The following is a 14,468-nucleotide window of genomic DNA, read 5'->3' as shown; positions in this document are numbered from 1 at the left end:
CATCACGTCGATCAAGTGGCACTTTGCTTGATTCTTGGATAACTTCATCTCACAGGTAACCACTGTTCTCCAAAGTTGTTTTCACAAAATGAATGTTATAAAGGTGTTGGATGGTGTTAGAAAACAAGCTTTAAACAATCAAAATAGCAGTTGAACTTGAACAAAGAAAATAGAGAAGAAGAAGAAGAGAAGAGAGATGAAGAACTAGTAGAAAAGACCTGTGATTCTTACCTAAAGAGTCTAGAATCACATAGCACTTTTATTTATAGCTTCTAATGAATCTAATACAACTTGAGAGACAAGTAATTGTCCTCTAGAAGAAGGAAACAAAATATTACAGCTTTAGTAACCTAACTCCTAAAATAGAAAGTTCTGAAAATAGAAACTACCACCAAAATAGAAACTATGCTTTCTAAAAAACTCCCAAAACTTATGTAGCAAAATTTTCACATTAGAAATAGAAAATATAATCAAAATAACAGCAAAATACTGTTCACGTGAACAGTAAAAGCTGTTTTTACTGTTCACGTGAACAGTATAATCTGTTTTTACTGTTCACGTGAACAGTAAACTCCAAATTTACGTATACTTCAACAGATGAGTATGAATTTAATGTTGAACACTATGGGCCAATTTACGAACTCACAGTGTCGGAATTTTTTTCACAAAGTAATTTATTTATTTATTTTTGGGTGTAAAAAATTTTTTTTCCTACACTAGAAATGCCACAAATTTTCCATGATGTGTCTTGTATGGCAATGGAATAAACATATATGAAACTTCATGGGCCGATTTACAATTTCACAGAGTAGAAATATTTTTCCACGGAATAAATTTTTATTTTATTTTTCAAAAATTATTAAAATATTTTATAAAAAAATATAAATAATTATGGAAAAATAGGTAAAAAGGTTTTGAAAATTATGGAATATCTATGTATGTGTTTTTGAAGTGCTACCCATGTGCCCCTCCAGCTCATGGACATGATGGTACAAGTATGTCTTCCAGGAGTTCACACTATGGGCACAATGATGGATCCATGAGCTTGGATGACTCTAAAGGTTCCACATCTACTTATAGGGCTTATGGCTATAGGCCTAATGGTGTCCCTCCCAGTTATGGACATTATGGTGCGACTATCACTTTTGGTGGCAGTTTCAGTGATTATGGGTCGGGCTCGGCCTTGGGGAGATCCTAAGTTGTGGAGTCCTTCCTTCAAATGGGATCTACCACCACCACACCTAGCAGAGCCTCTTCCATATCCCTATTCTCATTTCCCTCAAAATTAAACTTTTCTTGCACTTATGGATGATGTAGGCAACAAGGGTGCAATTTGTCACTAACTCAACAACCATCAACAAAACATGTCATGGGATGACTATGTAAACTGATTGGATGAATTCGACACACTTGGTCCCCAAAGAGGGTATGGATCCAACAAAACACAATCCTTGGTATTGAGATGATGGAGGTGGAGCCACCATAGCACATCAGGTAGCAGCATAGCTTAGGTTATTCTTCATTCATATCGTATCCCTATATAATTGTGCTTGTTGTCCATGATATATATTTGACTAATTCTATAGTTAGTTGTATAATGAATCTCAGTTGTCTTTTTTCTTGCAATTTTATGAATATCCCTGGGTTCTCCACTTCTCTTGCATCATGTGCATATTTACACTAGTTAAATTCATGTTCCAGACTTTCAGTTTTGCTGCATTCAGCCAAGCATGTGCTGATCAAGAACACCACTTTAGAGTAGGTTTAAGCCCAAATGACACTCCCAATGTGTTTATTGACCTTAAATTAGGCTAGAAACAAAAATCCAGCCCAAAATGACCTCAAATACCCCCTGAAACTGGGGAGCGAAACGTCCACCGAAACATTCCCAAATTTTGCCGATATTTCGGAGAAATTTTGGGGTTTCAGTGGTTTTGCCAAGGAGTGAAATCCCTAGGTTCAACTAAATTTTGCACCATGGTTTCAACTGATCCAAGCATCTTCCATTGTTTGAATAGAGAGAGATTTTGACAATGTTGAAAGCAGGCCTACTCTTAATGAAGTGACCAACGACAACATTATGTCATTTCCTTGCTTCCGTTTCCAGAAAGAAGGTGGGAGAGGGCATCCTTAAGTGTTCCCAAGAAGGAAATGAGATACGGTAGTGCAAACAGATAACTTTTTTCTTTTTTTCTTTTTTGCCCAAGCAGACAGATACCTTCACTAAGGCACACTTGCTGGAGCAAAAAGAAAACCCCAAGCCACTCTAGCATGGGGATTAGGGAGGGAAGATGGGAGGGTATAATCAGGAGCAGTGGGAATGTTAAAGGAATAGAGCTAGGGAGGGAGGAACGTGCAAGGTGGAGGATAGCACCAGAAAGAAGAGAACATAACAATTGTGGAGCCAAAAAGGACGACTTTATTTTCCATGTGCCCTTCAAACCAGAGTTGGACACTAGATCCATTATAAGTCCACCAACAAAACTGATGTTCATCAAATTAATGAACATATTGTTAACATCTTCAGATGGAACGCTGATAATGTTTTGTTAGAAAACAAGCATTAAATAATTAAAACAACAGCTGAACTAGAACAAAGAAAAGAGAGAAGAAGAAGAAGAAGAGAAGAGAGATGAAGAACAAGTAGAAGAGGCATGTGATTCTTGCTTAAGAGTCTAGAATCACAGAGCCCTTTTATTTATAGCTTCTAATGAATCTAATACAACTTGAGAGACAAGTAATTGTCCTCTAGAAAAAGGAAACAAAAAGTTACAACTTTAGTAACTTCCTAGCTCCTAAAATAGAAAATTCTGAAAATAGAAACTACCACCAAAATAGAAACTATGCTTTCTAAAAACTCCCAAAACTTATGTAGCAAGACTCCAACATTTAGAAATAGAAAGTAGAGTAGCATCACTACCATATACGGTTCACGTGAACTGTAACACAGATTTTACTGTTCACGTGAACAGTACCATGAACAGTAAAACAGATTTTTTTACTGTTCACATGAAAAGTGTCGTGAACAGTAAATAGCCCAAGTGTATATACTTCAACATGTTTAATCAGTTGTTGCATCTATATCAAAGGAATCTGAAGACTTAACATCAACATCATCATCATCATCATCATCATCATCATCATCATCATCATCAACTTGCATCTTGAAGATATAATGGAAAAAACATTCCCTTTCTGCGTGTGTGGTAGCATTACAAGGGTTTTATTCCAAAGTTTTAGAGGAATTTCTTCTTTAAAAATCCTGTTAAACTAAAAAGATAAGTCAAGAGTATATAAAATATTGTTACTAAATTCTTTGATAGTAGGACCTACCAAGCTATGGAAAGTACCAAAATGATGAGCATGGTGAGGCCAATGTACAATTAATTTTCATTAAAGTCCTCATTCGATCCTTCCTACAACTTGTCTCAAAGAGAACAATAATCCAGAAGTAGAAGTATAGACAGCATTCCATGAGAGACATTCACGCAACTGCTTTAGCAGGAATTTCATTGGATTTGACTGTTCAGAAAAGAACTCAAGGTACAGATGAATTTGGGCATGCATGCAACCAGTTAGGGCGTACCTTAAAACCACATCCTTTCAACCAGAATTCAATTGTTTCAACAATATAAACCTATATATGTTTGACTAGCCCTATAGAAACTGGTGGACACTTGGCTAGAAGTGTCAGTTGTCCCCCTAAGTCATAGACACTTCTTTATGCCTGACATCATTTAAGTAAATGATTTTGTTTGACGTATCGCCCCCCCCCCCCCGAAAAAAAAATCAATCTATAAAAATAGTTAAGTAAACAACTTCTAAAAGGAAAAGTAACTCAACCCCAAGTTTAAGAACAAAAACCAGATTCTTGACGGTAGGTGCTATTTTCAATTTTCTAATACTAGTTTAACAAATCTAAAAAATGCATAAATTTTAATATGATGGAATATTTAAACCCGAGGTTCTAAACAATATTTCTTTTAGAGTGATTTTGATAGCATTCGCATACACCAAAGTACCAAACTAAAATCAGAACATAACTCCTCCATTTAAATCAGATTTAAGTGATCTTGGATTTGTTGGATAACAATCCGAAAGGCTTTCAAAAAAAAATCCAAAATTGCTTAAATCTGATCTAAATCCTGAAAGTCATGTTTGGGTCAGACCTTATCTGGTACCATGTCCAAAAACAATATAAACTTAGGTCAAAACCACAAGTATTAATTTGAGCAATCTCTATGAGAAACTAATGCATGGTTTGGCTTCAAAATGTCAAAATCAGTTACCACAACAAGATTCAACCAAAAAAAAAATTTGAGGCCTCAAAACCAAGGTTCACGTTAGCCTAGAGGAAATCCCAAGTTTCCACTGAGACATGGTCGTAACCAAGACAAACTCAAATTCTGGCTGGTCAAAACCAAGATTTAGAACATTGCTTTTGGGTTTAAAGTATCCCCATCAGTATCAAATCGTATTTGGCCTATACCATGGTTGCCAAAGCGTCTGGCTAGGAGGCAAGAGAAACTGCCTTATTTTGAACTGCTTAGTTGACGTGCAGTTTTTTAACCGCTTTTCACCTAGGCACTATTGCTTTGTCACATTGTGCATCTTATTGCCACCTAGATACTAAAGCAACCACTTTTTTGACATTTTGAACATAATATTTTTCTTGAATTTATTTTTTTAAATCAAAATTTATTCTACAAAGCCATATATAAATTTAATAATTAGTCATTTCGGAATCGAGAATCAATGAATCATTAAATGGACAATGACTTGGAAATCGAAATAATGTGATCTATTCATTTATCGTGTTGGGTAAAAAAAAGTGAAAAAAAGTGGAAAAAAGGGACATCCAATTCTGATTCTGATTCGAAAATTATTCGTTTATTTAAAAAAAGTCAGGTTAAAAATTCCACTAAACCATATATGAATATAATATATGAGATGAACTTATATTTTTGTTCTTTTTTGGATAATTTTTCATAATTATGATTCTTGAATGCTTTTTTTTTTTTTTTTTTTTTTGCACAAATGTGACTATTGAATGTTTGTTTAACTTATTATAGAAAGTAGTTGTATTGAAAAATTTTGACCCAATCGCTTTAGTTGCCTTGCCGCCTTGACAACCATGGCCTATACATACCGCTACCCATATGATACATATCAATTTCTCTTTTTTAACCCAAAAAATAATGGCATGAATCATATCGTATCAAAATTTTTTGACCAATATGATACAATGTGCCTTACACATCTCTATACCATTGACACATTTAGTATAGTGTTTTATGGGAGCACTATGAACTGGTACATACCAAGAGATACAACATGGTACGACCGATATCTATTAGAACATTCAGTACAGAGTTCTGTAGGCTTAGTAATACACATCCATAACCATCAGTTGATACGGCTCAATACATAGCAATACATGCAGATATATTCCATTAAAAAAAAAAAAATAAAAAATAAAAAAATGAACATAGTTGCACTGACTGACTCACTACAGCTCTTACTAATGGGTAAATAAACTTTCAACCAAGAGTCTAAAATCTTGCGTTTAACCTTGGGTTTTCAAGACACATTACAGCATCCTCCTTTACATCATCCAATATTCTTCATGGAAATAAGATGTCACAACATGTAAGAAACCTAATCTTTTATAACAATACCAACTTAATGCACTTGCTTGGTTGTACATTATTCTTCATCTTAGTGTTTAGGCATGATACCTGTTATAAGTGGTTTGTTTATGTTGTTTTTTGTTCCAGACTGTATTTCCATGTGTTTTTGCACACCCTAATACATATCTCATATGATATAAGTCTTAAAATCACCCAACTGCTACAATACCAGATATCAATACTTTAAACCTAGACTGAATGTCACAAAATAATTTTCACACAAAGATAGAAAAGCAAACAGGGCTTCGGTTGAGAACTGGCAGAAATTTCCAATCTCAAAAACAATGAGAAAACGGAATCTTTGATGGATGGGTAGACCTTCACTGTCATTAATTCCCTAACTGAAGACGGTACTTTTGTAGAAAATTCTAAGGCAATGCTGGCTGTTGTCTGTAGGACCTGATGCACAATCATTTATTGAATGGGAAAGGGTTATACGTCCCCTAGTATTTGTATAGATCATAAGTGGAGGGGACTTGAAAAGAGATCTGCCAAACAAATTATTTTGCTAGGAGTAAACTTTCTTCTCTAACAGCATAATCCCATAATTATAGACAACTGGGATAAAATCTATTAATAAATTCTCCATGCTCATCAACATTAGGAGGAAAAGAAAAGCTACCCGGTGCATAAGGCTCCCACTAATGCAAGATATGGTAAGGTCTAATGATCAACATTAGGAGAAAGTAGTGCTAAACCATTAGGTAGTTCAGAATTGAAGGCTGTGTGCATGAAAAATATGCACCATTGCCTTTTAAAACAGAGTCGAGAGTTTACCTACCCATAAAAGAAGAAAAATATGCACCATTGCCTTCTGAATCAGAAAGAAGGGGTTCCCTACCAACAAAAGAATAATGAATCATACATATTGAGTCCTTGTCTGGTTCATCATCCAGAAAGAACAGAATAATCAATCAGGATGCATAAGTTATGTGAGAATAACCAGAAAAAGGAAACATGAGGTTCTGTGAGGTCATGCATGACTGGTTATTTGACTGGAGAAAGCCATATGACGCTATGTTCCTACGTATGAAAGAATACATTACTGTTTTCCGCACACTTCCAGGACCCAGCAACAACAAGGTTTCCACAGTTACACAATAAAATGCTCTTCTGGCCACCCCTCAAAGGAAAATAAGATCAATCTGGCCAGGTCCCAGTTGTGTTTACTGGGTTTGGAAACTTTATTGAATGTGTTTTAATACAATAAGCTGGTTCATAAAGCCAAGAAGCGCTCTGGAGTGGGCCAGGTGGCCTGCAGATTGAGCATTATTTGCTTTTCCTTATTCTATCTTTTTGGGAAGTAAATAGAAGCCCTTACATGAATCTCTCAACATTAGACTTGGTGAACTTACAGGACCTTTGAAAAACAAAATGGATTGCTTCCTGTTATGCATGATTCTACCACTGCTATTGCCATCACATGTGTTCTTGTAATTCTTCCTTCACAATCAAGGTCATATTGCTCGATTAGTAGAAATTTTTTGTTCTCTTTCAAAATGACCCATCAGTTTGGTCATTATTCATCAATGTCAACAACTAATAATCAGATAATAAGTCCTGTGCACAACCTTTCAACATCCTTGGATTCCCATTTCTTAATCTGCTATTCATCTTTCTTCCTGTATTTATTGTTTCTTTCATATTTGAATTTTTTTCAAAACTATTGGTATTCCCTGTGTGGCTGTGTTTGATTCATTTCTTATTCTGCCTTGAACCTCTTTCCATGCCAAACAGCAATGCAAGAGATTGAGAAATTTCTTCCACCTTGGCCTCATAATGGGACTTACAATCATATGTTTGAGATTATGTTGAAATAACGAACACAGTTTCTGTCATTTCTCCCTGTAGAATAGAATGTATTGCGCTAGCCAAACAACTGTCATACACAATACCTCACCCTTGTTGAGACACACTTTGTTATCTTTGAAAAAGAAGTACCACACAATACTTACTGTTTTATCAACTAAGTGTTAGTTGTTATGCCTAAACTCTATTAGTATATCTGACAGATTTTTTGTTGAGTTGAACATCTGAGTGGCAGCACCAGCAGACTCCTCTCATTTGCGGCAATAAGTCCCAGATGCATATCATCCACCCCCAAAAAAATTATTTAACAAATAAATTATAATAATAATTAAATGAGACCTATCTTAATGAGAAATTCCAATTCCAGAGAGAGAGAGAGAGAGAGAGACCTACACTAATGAGAATTTTCAATTCCAGCTATAGGAGAAGATACAAAGCCTCACAATGACAGCAGAAAGTTGGTATCGCAGAATACAAATTAAATGGAATGAAGGAAAAAGCTTACAGGACGAAGAGTGATGCTGAATTCCTTCCCAACACCGTCCCTTAGTACTCTAACTTCTGCTGTTTCATTAGGTTTCTTCATAGAGACTAGGTGATCGAAGGTTATTCTTTCCCTGTTTCTGAAAGGAACTGCAGACATCATATGGAAATAAGTAAATCCTCCAAAAAAAAGGGATACAGTGAAGTATTCAATAATTTCCATAAAAGGGGATCTTTCCATTCTTAACCTCATTTGCATCTCTAAGTTGCTAATTGAAAGTATAGTTTTATTTTATGGCAAAGAGCATTACACTGCAAGAAGGGAAAACTTCAATAAAGAAGTTATTGAATTACAAAAGTTGGATCCTGTTAGCATAATGCTATAGTGAAATGGCAATTTTTTTCATCTGGTCCATCTAGTATTTACTAATTTTCACCGGGCATTTAGTAGATTTGCGTCCGTTGCTGTTGGCTTTATGATAAAACCTAATAATAGAACTGCTGAAAGAAAAGACAAAACAAACCAGAAACAAAGAATAGACAACCAATGAAGGGTCATGATGCAGGCAGATATCTCACCTACTGGTAATGGACTGAACAGACTATAAATAGATTAAAAAGAAAGATAAAGAGATACAGAGTTCTTCATCACAAATCGAAGGTTGGAGTTAACCATCATATCATTTCCTTGACCATGTTCAAAAGCTAAACCTTCCACCAAAAAATATGCAGTATACAATGCTCTACATGATAACCACAGATCCTTAAATCACTACCAGATATTGACCCCCCCCCCTTTCTTTTTTTGTTTAACTCTTTTGAAGAGTTACTAATATGATTGAAACTGTAATAGCAACTCCCTTGAGCAACTAACCCCCTTCTTGATCACCTTTCCTCCCTAACCCCACCCCAAAATAATAATAATAATAATAATAAAATAATTTACACAAAAAGCAAATAAGAATGTTAATCAAATTAGGCTCTCTACAATAGTATCCTGGTCAATGATTTGAACGCGGGTCTCATCCAGGAATCAGTCACATTCTAACATAATTTGAAAACAAATAATTCATTCTTTAGATTTCATTCATATGACTGAATTGTAAGACCCAAATTTTTTTATTTTTTTATTTTTCTTTTGGGGTTGTGGGGGGGGGGTTGGGGGGAGGGTTTTCTGTCAAGAGAGGGGGTCTAAAGGCATGTTCAAAGGATAGATATTTAAGTAGTAGAGTGGTCTATTAAGTAGTAGAATAAACTTATCTGGAAGATTTACACTTAAAAAATTCTAATTAGTTAAATATTTTAAATTCCTTGATGATCAAGGTAACTCTAGCTGCCTACGAGTTATAGGTTTCAAGAGACTTTTTTTCGTTTTTTCCCCTCCCCCATAAATGTGGGACCAAACTCCTACTTGTAATTATGGCATAGAAATTTGAATCGAGAGTGTGTCTGTGTGGTAGAGGCCTCTCCCTTCAACAAATCTAATCTCTCTTCTCATGTAAATCATGACACAGTGTCAAAGGATCCAATTCAAGCGCCAGTTGAGCCGGTTATATGAGGTCAAGCAAAGAAATTCAAAGAAGCACTTAATGGACTAATTCAAGCTGCTTGGGCTCAAGCCATCGAAGGTGTTGACCATGTTTCTCAAGGATGGAATTTCATAATTCAAGCCTTGGAATAATTTGTGTGATATACAAAAATATTGCTGGGAATATCACATAAATTATTCCATAAATTATTCCAAAGCTTGAATTATGGAATTCCATCCTTAAGAAACATGGTTAACGCCTTAGATGGGCCTCCACGAGCTGGCTTGAGCCCAACTAGCTTGAATCAGTCCATTAAGTGCTCCATCAAATTTCTTTGCTCCACCTCTTGTAACCGGCCCAACTAGCGCCTGAATTGGATCCTTTGACACCGTGTCATGATTTGCATCATCTTCTATCTCCCTCTTTTCTACAACAACCATTCTTCTTTCTTTGTACAGCATCTTTCCCCATAGGACACTCTTGAAATCTCATAATCAAAATGCCTATTTTAGTCCCTAGTTCAGTAGTTAAGATCTTTAGTTTACTTTATTTGTCATTTCTTAATTAGTTTGTTAACCTCATAATAATTTTGTCAGATTGTGCTATAATTAGTACCCCTTCTACAGTGAGAATCAAAGATAATTTTCTCCATGGAAGTGATACTCTTACACACACTTTGTTACTTGATTGTGACACATGCACTTGTGTAGCATTAATAAAGTAACGCCAAAAACTAGTTTGTTGGTATTTATGACGCTACTCAAGTGCAAGTGTTGTAGACAAGTAGTAAAGTGTGAGTAAGAGTATCATTCCCCAAGAGAAAACTATCTTTGATTACCGATGTAAAAGAGGATATTAGTAACATCAAAGTTAATGAAAGTGATTGGATTAAACTAATTGAAGGAAAGACAATTGAAATAAACAAGCAATCCTAAAATTAAAGGCACGCGATAAGAAGAACTTCAATTTTCTTTCTCTTAAATTTGGGCTACGGATCACAGCAACACTATACAGCAACACAAATTAGAGAACTTAGAAGAAAAAAATCATGCACAAGAGTCTTCCAATGTGCTTATGCATCCATCACACTTTAAATCAACCATATTCCTTTGGAGAATTAAACTAAGGATGTCATGTTAACCAATGGAGGTTTTGTGAGGCAAGTAGACATTTCTATCCTACTTGCTAATTAACTCAATCCTCATGAGAATTTAGGCAACACGCATTGTTCAACATCAGTCGAGTTTCAATCAACCTCTCAGCAAATTAAAACCACAATAATCGTTCAAAGATGACTAATCAATAAATGAAAATAAGCGAGAACATACATATTGAACACTCTGATAACGAACCTTACTACAGCAAAGTTACAGCAAACTGAACATTCAAACTCATTAGGTATTCTATGATCCCAACATAAAAATGAAATCATTACTCAACTTCAATAACAAAGAGATTATTCCAACCATTGTTGGAGACTTGGAGTACAAATAGCAAAGATAAAAATCAGAAAATAAAACCAAATGGAGAGTTAGATGATGTTTCCACAATAATCCAACCATCTCCAACCACCACTTCCTCCTACTGGCTCAGTCTTCTTCTATACGTTCTACCTACTTTGCCCCTCTGGTGCTCTCCCTTTCTCTAAGATGCCCTCTTTTCTTTCCTTAAGTGCTAGGGTAAAAGTCAACTACAGGATTAGAACATCTTCCTATTAAATCAATGCTGAGATCCTTTAGGTAGTGACCCATACGGTGTGTACAGTCAGCTGGCCACTTTTGCTGATCTCATTTGATGTGTGCCACATATGCTTTGTCAGCTAAATCTAGGAAATTATCCTATAGCACTGTTGCAACATTTCTACAACAAACTCTGAAAATTTGTTCCCTGTCTACTTCCCATTTCTCATGGCCTTTCTTTCTTCAATATAGTACTTCATTTCCTACGATGCCAAGAAAATTAGGATTGAGCAATTCCATCAATTAATTAAAGAAAATTTCCTACAAAAGCAAAATAAAAGACCTACAGAAAATTGGAAGGAGGCCTAGGAATCTATAGAACCATCATTAGACTCCTCAAATTCATTTGGAGAAGCCCCTCCAAAGAAAATTCCATATAGGCCAACAAGATCTATTCTTAACTTCTCAAGCATGATTCACCTTGGATTACCACTCTCTTCTCGCTTTCCTTCATAATCTTTGGATCATAGATCACCCCTCCCCATTTCACATTAGCTAGATAACCATCTGAAAACCCTTCCCCCCCCCCCCCCACCCTTCTTGTATCTTCTGTCCTAAGGTTGAAAATATCCCTCCCCTCTTCTTTGCCTACCCATTCACTAAGCCAATCCGGCTTCTTACCCTTGCCTCCATTTGGGCCATTTCTAGACACAACCAGCCCTTCGCCATTGAATGCCTTTAGTTATCCTCATCCTTTAAGGGTTCCTCAATTGTTGATACTACTAAGAAGCTGATGTTCAATGCTTGTACCTCACATATTCAGATGGAACCTAATTTTGCAGATGGACACTGAATCCATTTCATTAGACCAGATTTGGAAGGCCATTTGCAAGGATGTTAGCTCCAAGCAATCTCTAATCCCTCATGGATCTCTTGTAGGCTCCCCAAGGAACAAGAACATTATTGATTTACTGTTGCCTAGGGTTTGGGTAATTTTCTTTTAATTCCTTTTAGGCATAGCTTAGTTCTGGTGTCCCCCCCCCCCTTTTCCCTTCATCCTTTTGTTTGTATCTTCTCTTTCTATCCCCTTCGTGGTTTTTATTTATATTTTCGATTCAACACAAAAAAGATTGTTCGTTCATCCCAAAAAAACCAGAAAACTCCGTCTCAGTTGTATCTGGAAAACCCTAAACTTCATCCAAACCAAACCAAACCAACCATCAAGAATTATCAATAAACCTAGCTGACTACCCTCCTAACAAAACTGTTTAAGTTTGGTTGAATTCTGATCAGCCAAAACCTAGAACTTCCAACTTTGTCACTTCTTTAAAACCCAAAAACTAACCCGAAGTTGCTAATACTTTAATTCCAGCACCAATTCTTCATCCACCTACCCCTCATGCAACTGACGTAATCCAATTGTTAAAACTTAAACCCCAACCCCATTTGACCACCCCACCCCAAAAATAAATAAATAAATAAAAGGGAGAACCAGAACCCATTTTGGCTTGTCTGAACATGCATGTTCATTGAACTAGCTCATTTCCTATTCATCTAGGATTACATCAAGTAGTATCAAACCCACAGCAGAAAATAGTTGAGCACTTCCAACCATAGTTTGAAATCTTGATTAGTCTCGCTATCTCAGAGGGGTAGAGACCACCGATATACCAAGATTTTGGCCAAATCCCACCGAAACCTGGTACCAATTGCGCCAGGTTTCAATGGTATATTTGGTGGGTTTTATGCATTTCCTAGTCTGGGTCTTCTTGGACAACCTATTTTAGGGCCTATAAACACATATGCATGGTTATTATGGTTAAAAAGGAACCACCAAGGTCTTTTGGATTCTCACTCTTGTTTGTGTCTATGCAGCCAAATCTCAAATATTTTCACACATCTCCACATTCTTGAAGTATAAATTCACATTCATGTGAACCCTATTTTAGCCTGTATTAATACATTTAAATTATCGTATTACAAAATCAGTTACCCAATAGGAGTTTCGTATTAAGCCTTGATTGGCAGTGTGCTGATGAATCCTCACATATAGTTACACATTTATACATTGGTTAAGTACTCTAGAGCATAACAGATAGGAATTTAGAATTTTAAACAAGTAATAAAGTGAATCTTTATTATATATCGTTAAATATTCATAATAATTAAGTATACAATTTTTAAGGACATCATCACATCATACTCTCCTAAAGTCTTAATACAATTTTTAGTACTTCGTGGAAATTTGATGGAACTAATATGCATTGCTGCTGGACAACTTATTATAGGATGTGGATCACCAAATTGTGCATGAACCCCTTGAATTTGGTGAACCCCTTGATCCATTGTGATTAGTCATATCATGCTGCTGGAAGCATGCATAGCTTGTGGGTTGGGTAGGAGATGTCGTTCACAAAAAACAATTCAGTACATCCCTTTGAGTGGGAGCCACACTTAATTTCCAAAATTCTTGAGGTTTCAACTGAAATTTCGGTATCATGAAATTTCGGTCAAGTTTTGTGTCATTTTGGTTTCGCAATTAAGTTTTGTCTCAAACAGGTTGAGATTTCTCAGGAAAGGCTCTAAAGCACGATAAGGCAAAACCACTTATAAAAACATGTGATTAGAGATGGAAAGGGTACTCTGGATAATTCACACCAGACTGGTGTTTTGATCAAAAGATATGGAAACACATTCAAGCTAAATGTAAGGTCTTTATGGAGTTGGTGGACAAGTTTCTCATTGATGGAAGTTGGAGAACCTGCATAGGGTGATCAACGAATTTGATGGCAGTATGGAGAGACCTTAAACCAATGGAAAGGTTTGATCATATTAAGGCAGACATGGTAGTTCAGAAAGCACAAGAGGTTGATCGGTGGAAGGTAGTGTTGTTTGATAATATCTCTAGGCACTCATTTACAGCTTGGAAATGTTTTAAGATGCCTTACTGACCAGAAAGTAGAGAAAATTTGATGAAAAGAAGTACCTCGATGCAACACTGCTTTTGCTGGCAAGGTGTTGAAAGTAGAGCCCACCTGTTCCGCTTTTCTTTCAGTGTAATCTTAGCTCTTTGGTGTGGAGATGTATATTCAAAATGTTAACAAATGAAAGGAAAGCAATGACAAGGATAAATGTAACTGCTGTTTGGGTGAACCATAATTTGGAAGCAAAGGAGAGAATAGGTGATGTAACAAGGGTGGGCCCCCCAAAATTGGGCCCAAATACCAGACCCAAAGAAGCTTTCTAAAGCTTGCCGAATTACACCAGGGGCATTTTGG

General features: G+C 36.1%; 1 protein-coding gene across 1 annotated transcript in view; it reads right to left on the bottom strand.

The window, feature by feature from the left end:
• DEG10 (DegP protease 10) overlaps window positions 1–14,468 on the bottom strand; it is a 40,683-nt gene that overhangs the window by 7,167 nt on the left and 19,048 nt on the right. The window contains exon 5 of the mRNA XM_089150263.1: window positions 8,005–8,132. Within this exon, the coding sequence (XP_089006389.1) occupies window positions 8,005–8,132 (128 nt within the window). The remainder of the gene's footprint in view (window positions 1–8,004; window positions 8,133–14,468) is intronic.

Source organism: Hakea prostrata, chromosome 3, assembly GCF_041222555.1.
Source record: "Hakea prostrata isolate BN-2017 chromosome 3, UWA_Hpros_2, whole genome shotgun sequence".
NCBI lineage: Eukaryota > Viridiplantae > Streptophyta > Magnoliopsida > Proteales > Proteaceae > Hakea > Hakea prostrata.
Note: the sequence above shows the minus strand (reverse complement) of the source record. Positions and strands in the feature narration are given on the sequence as shown.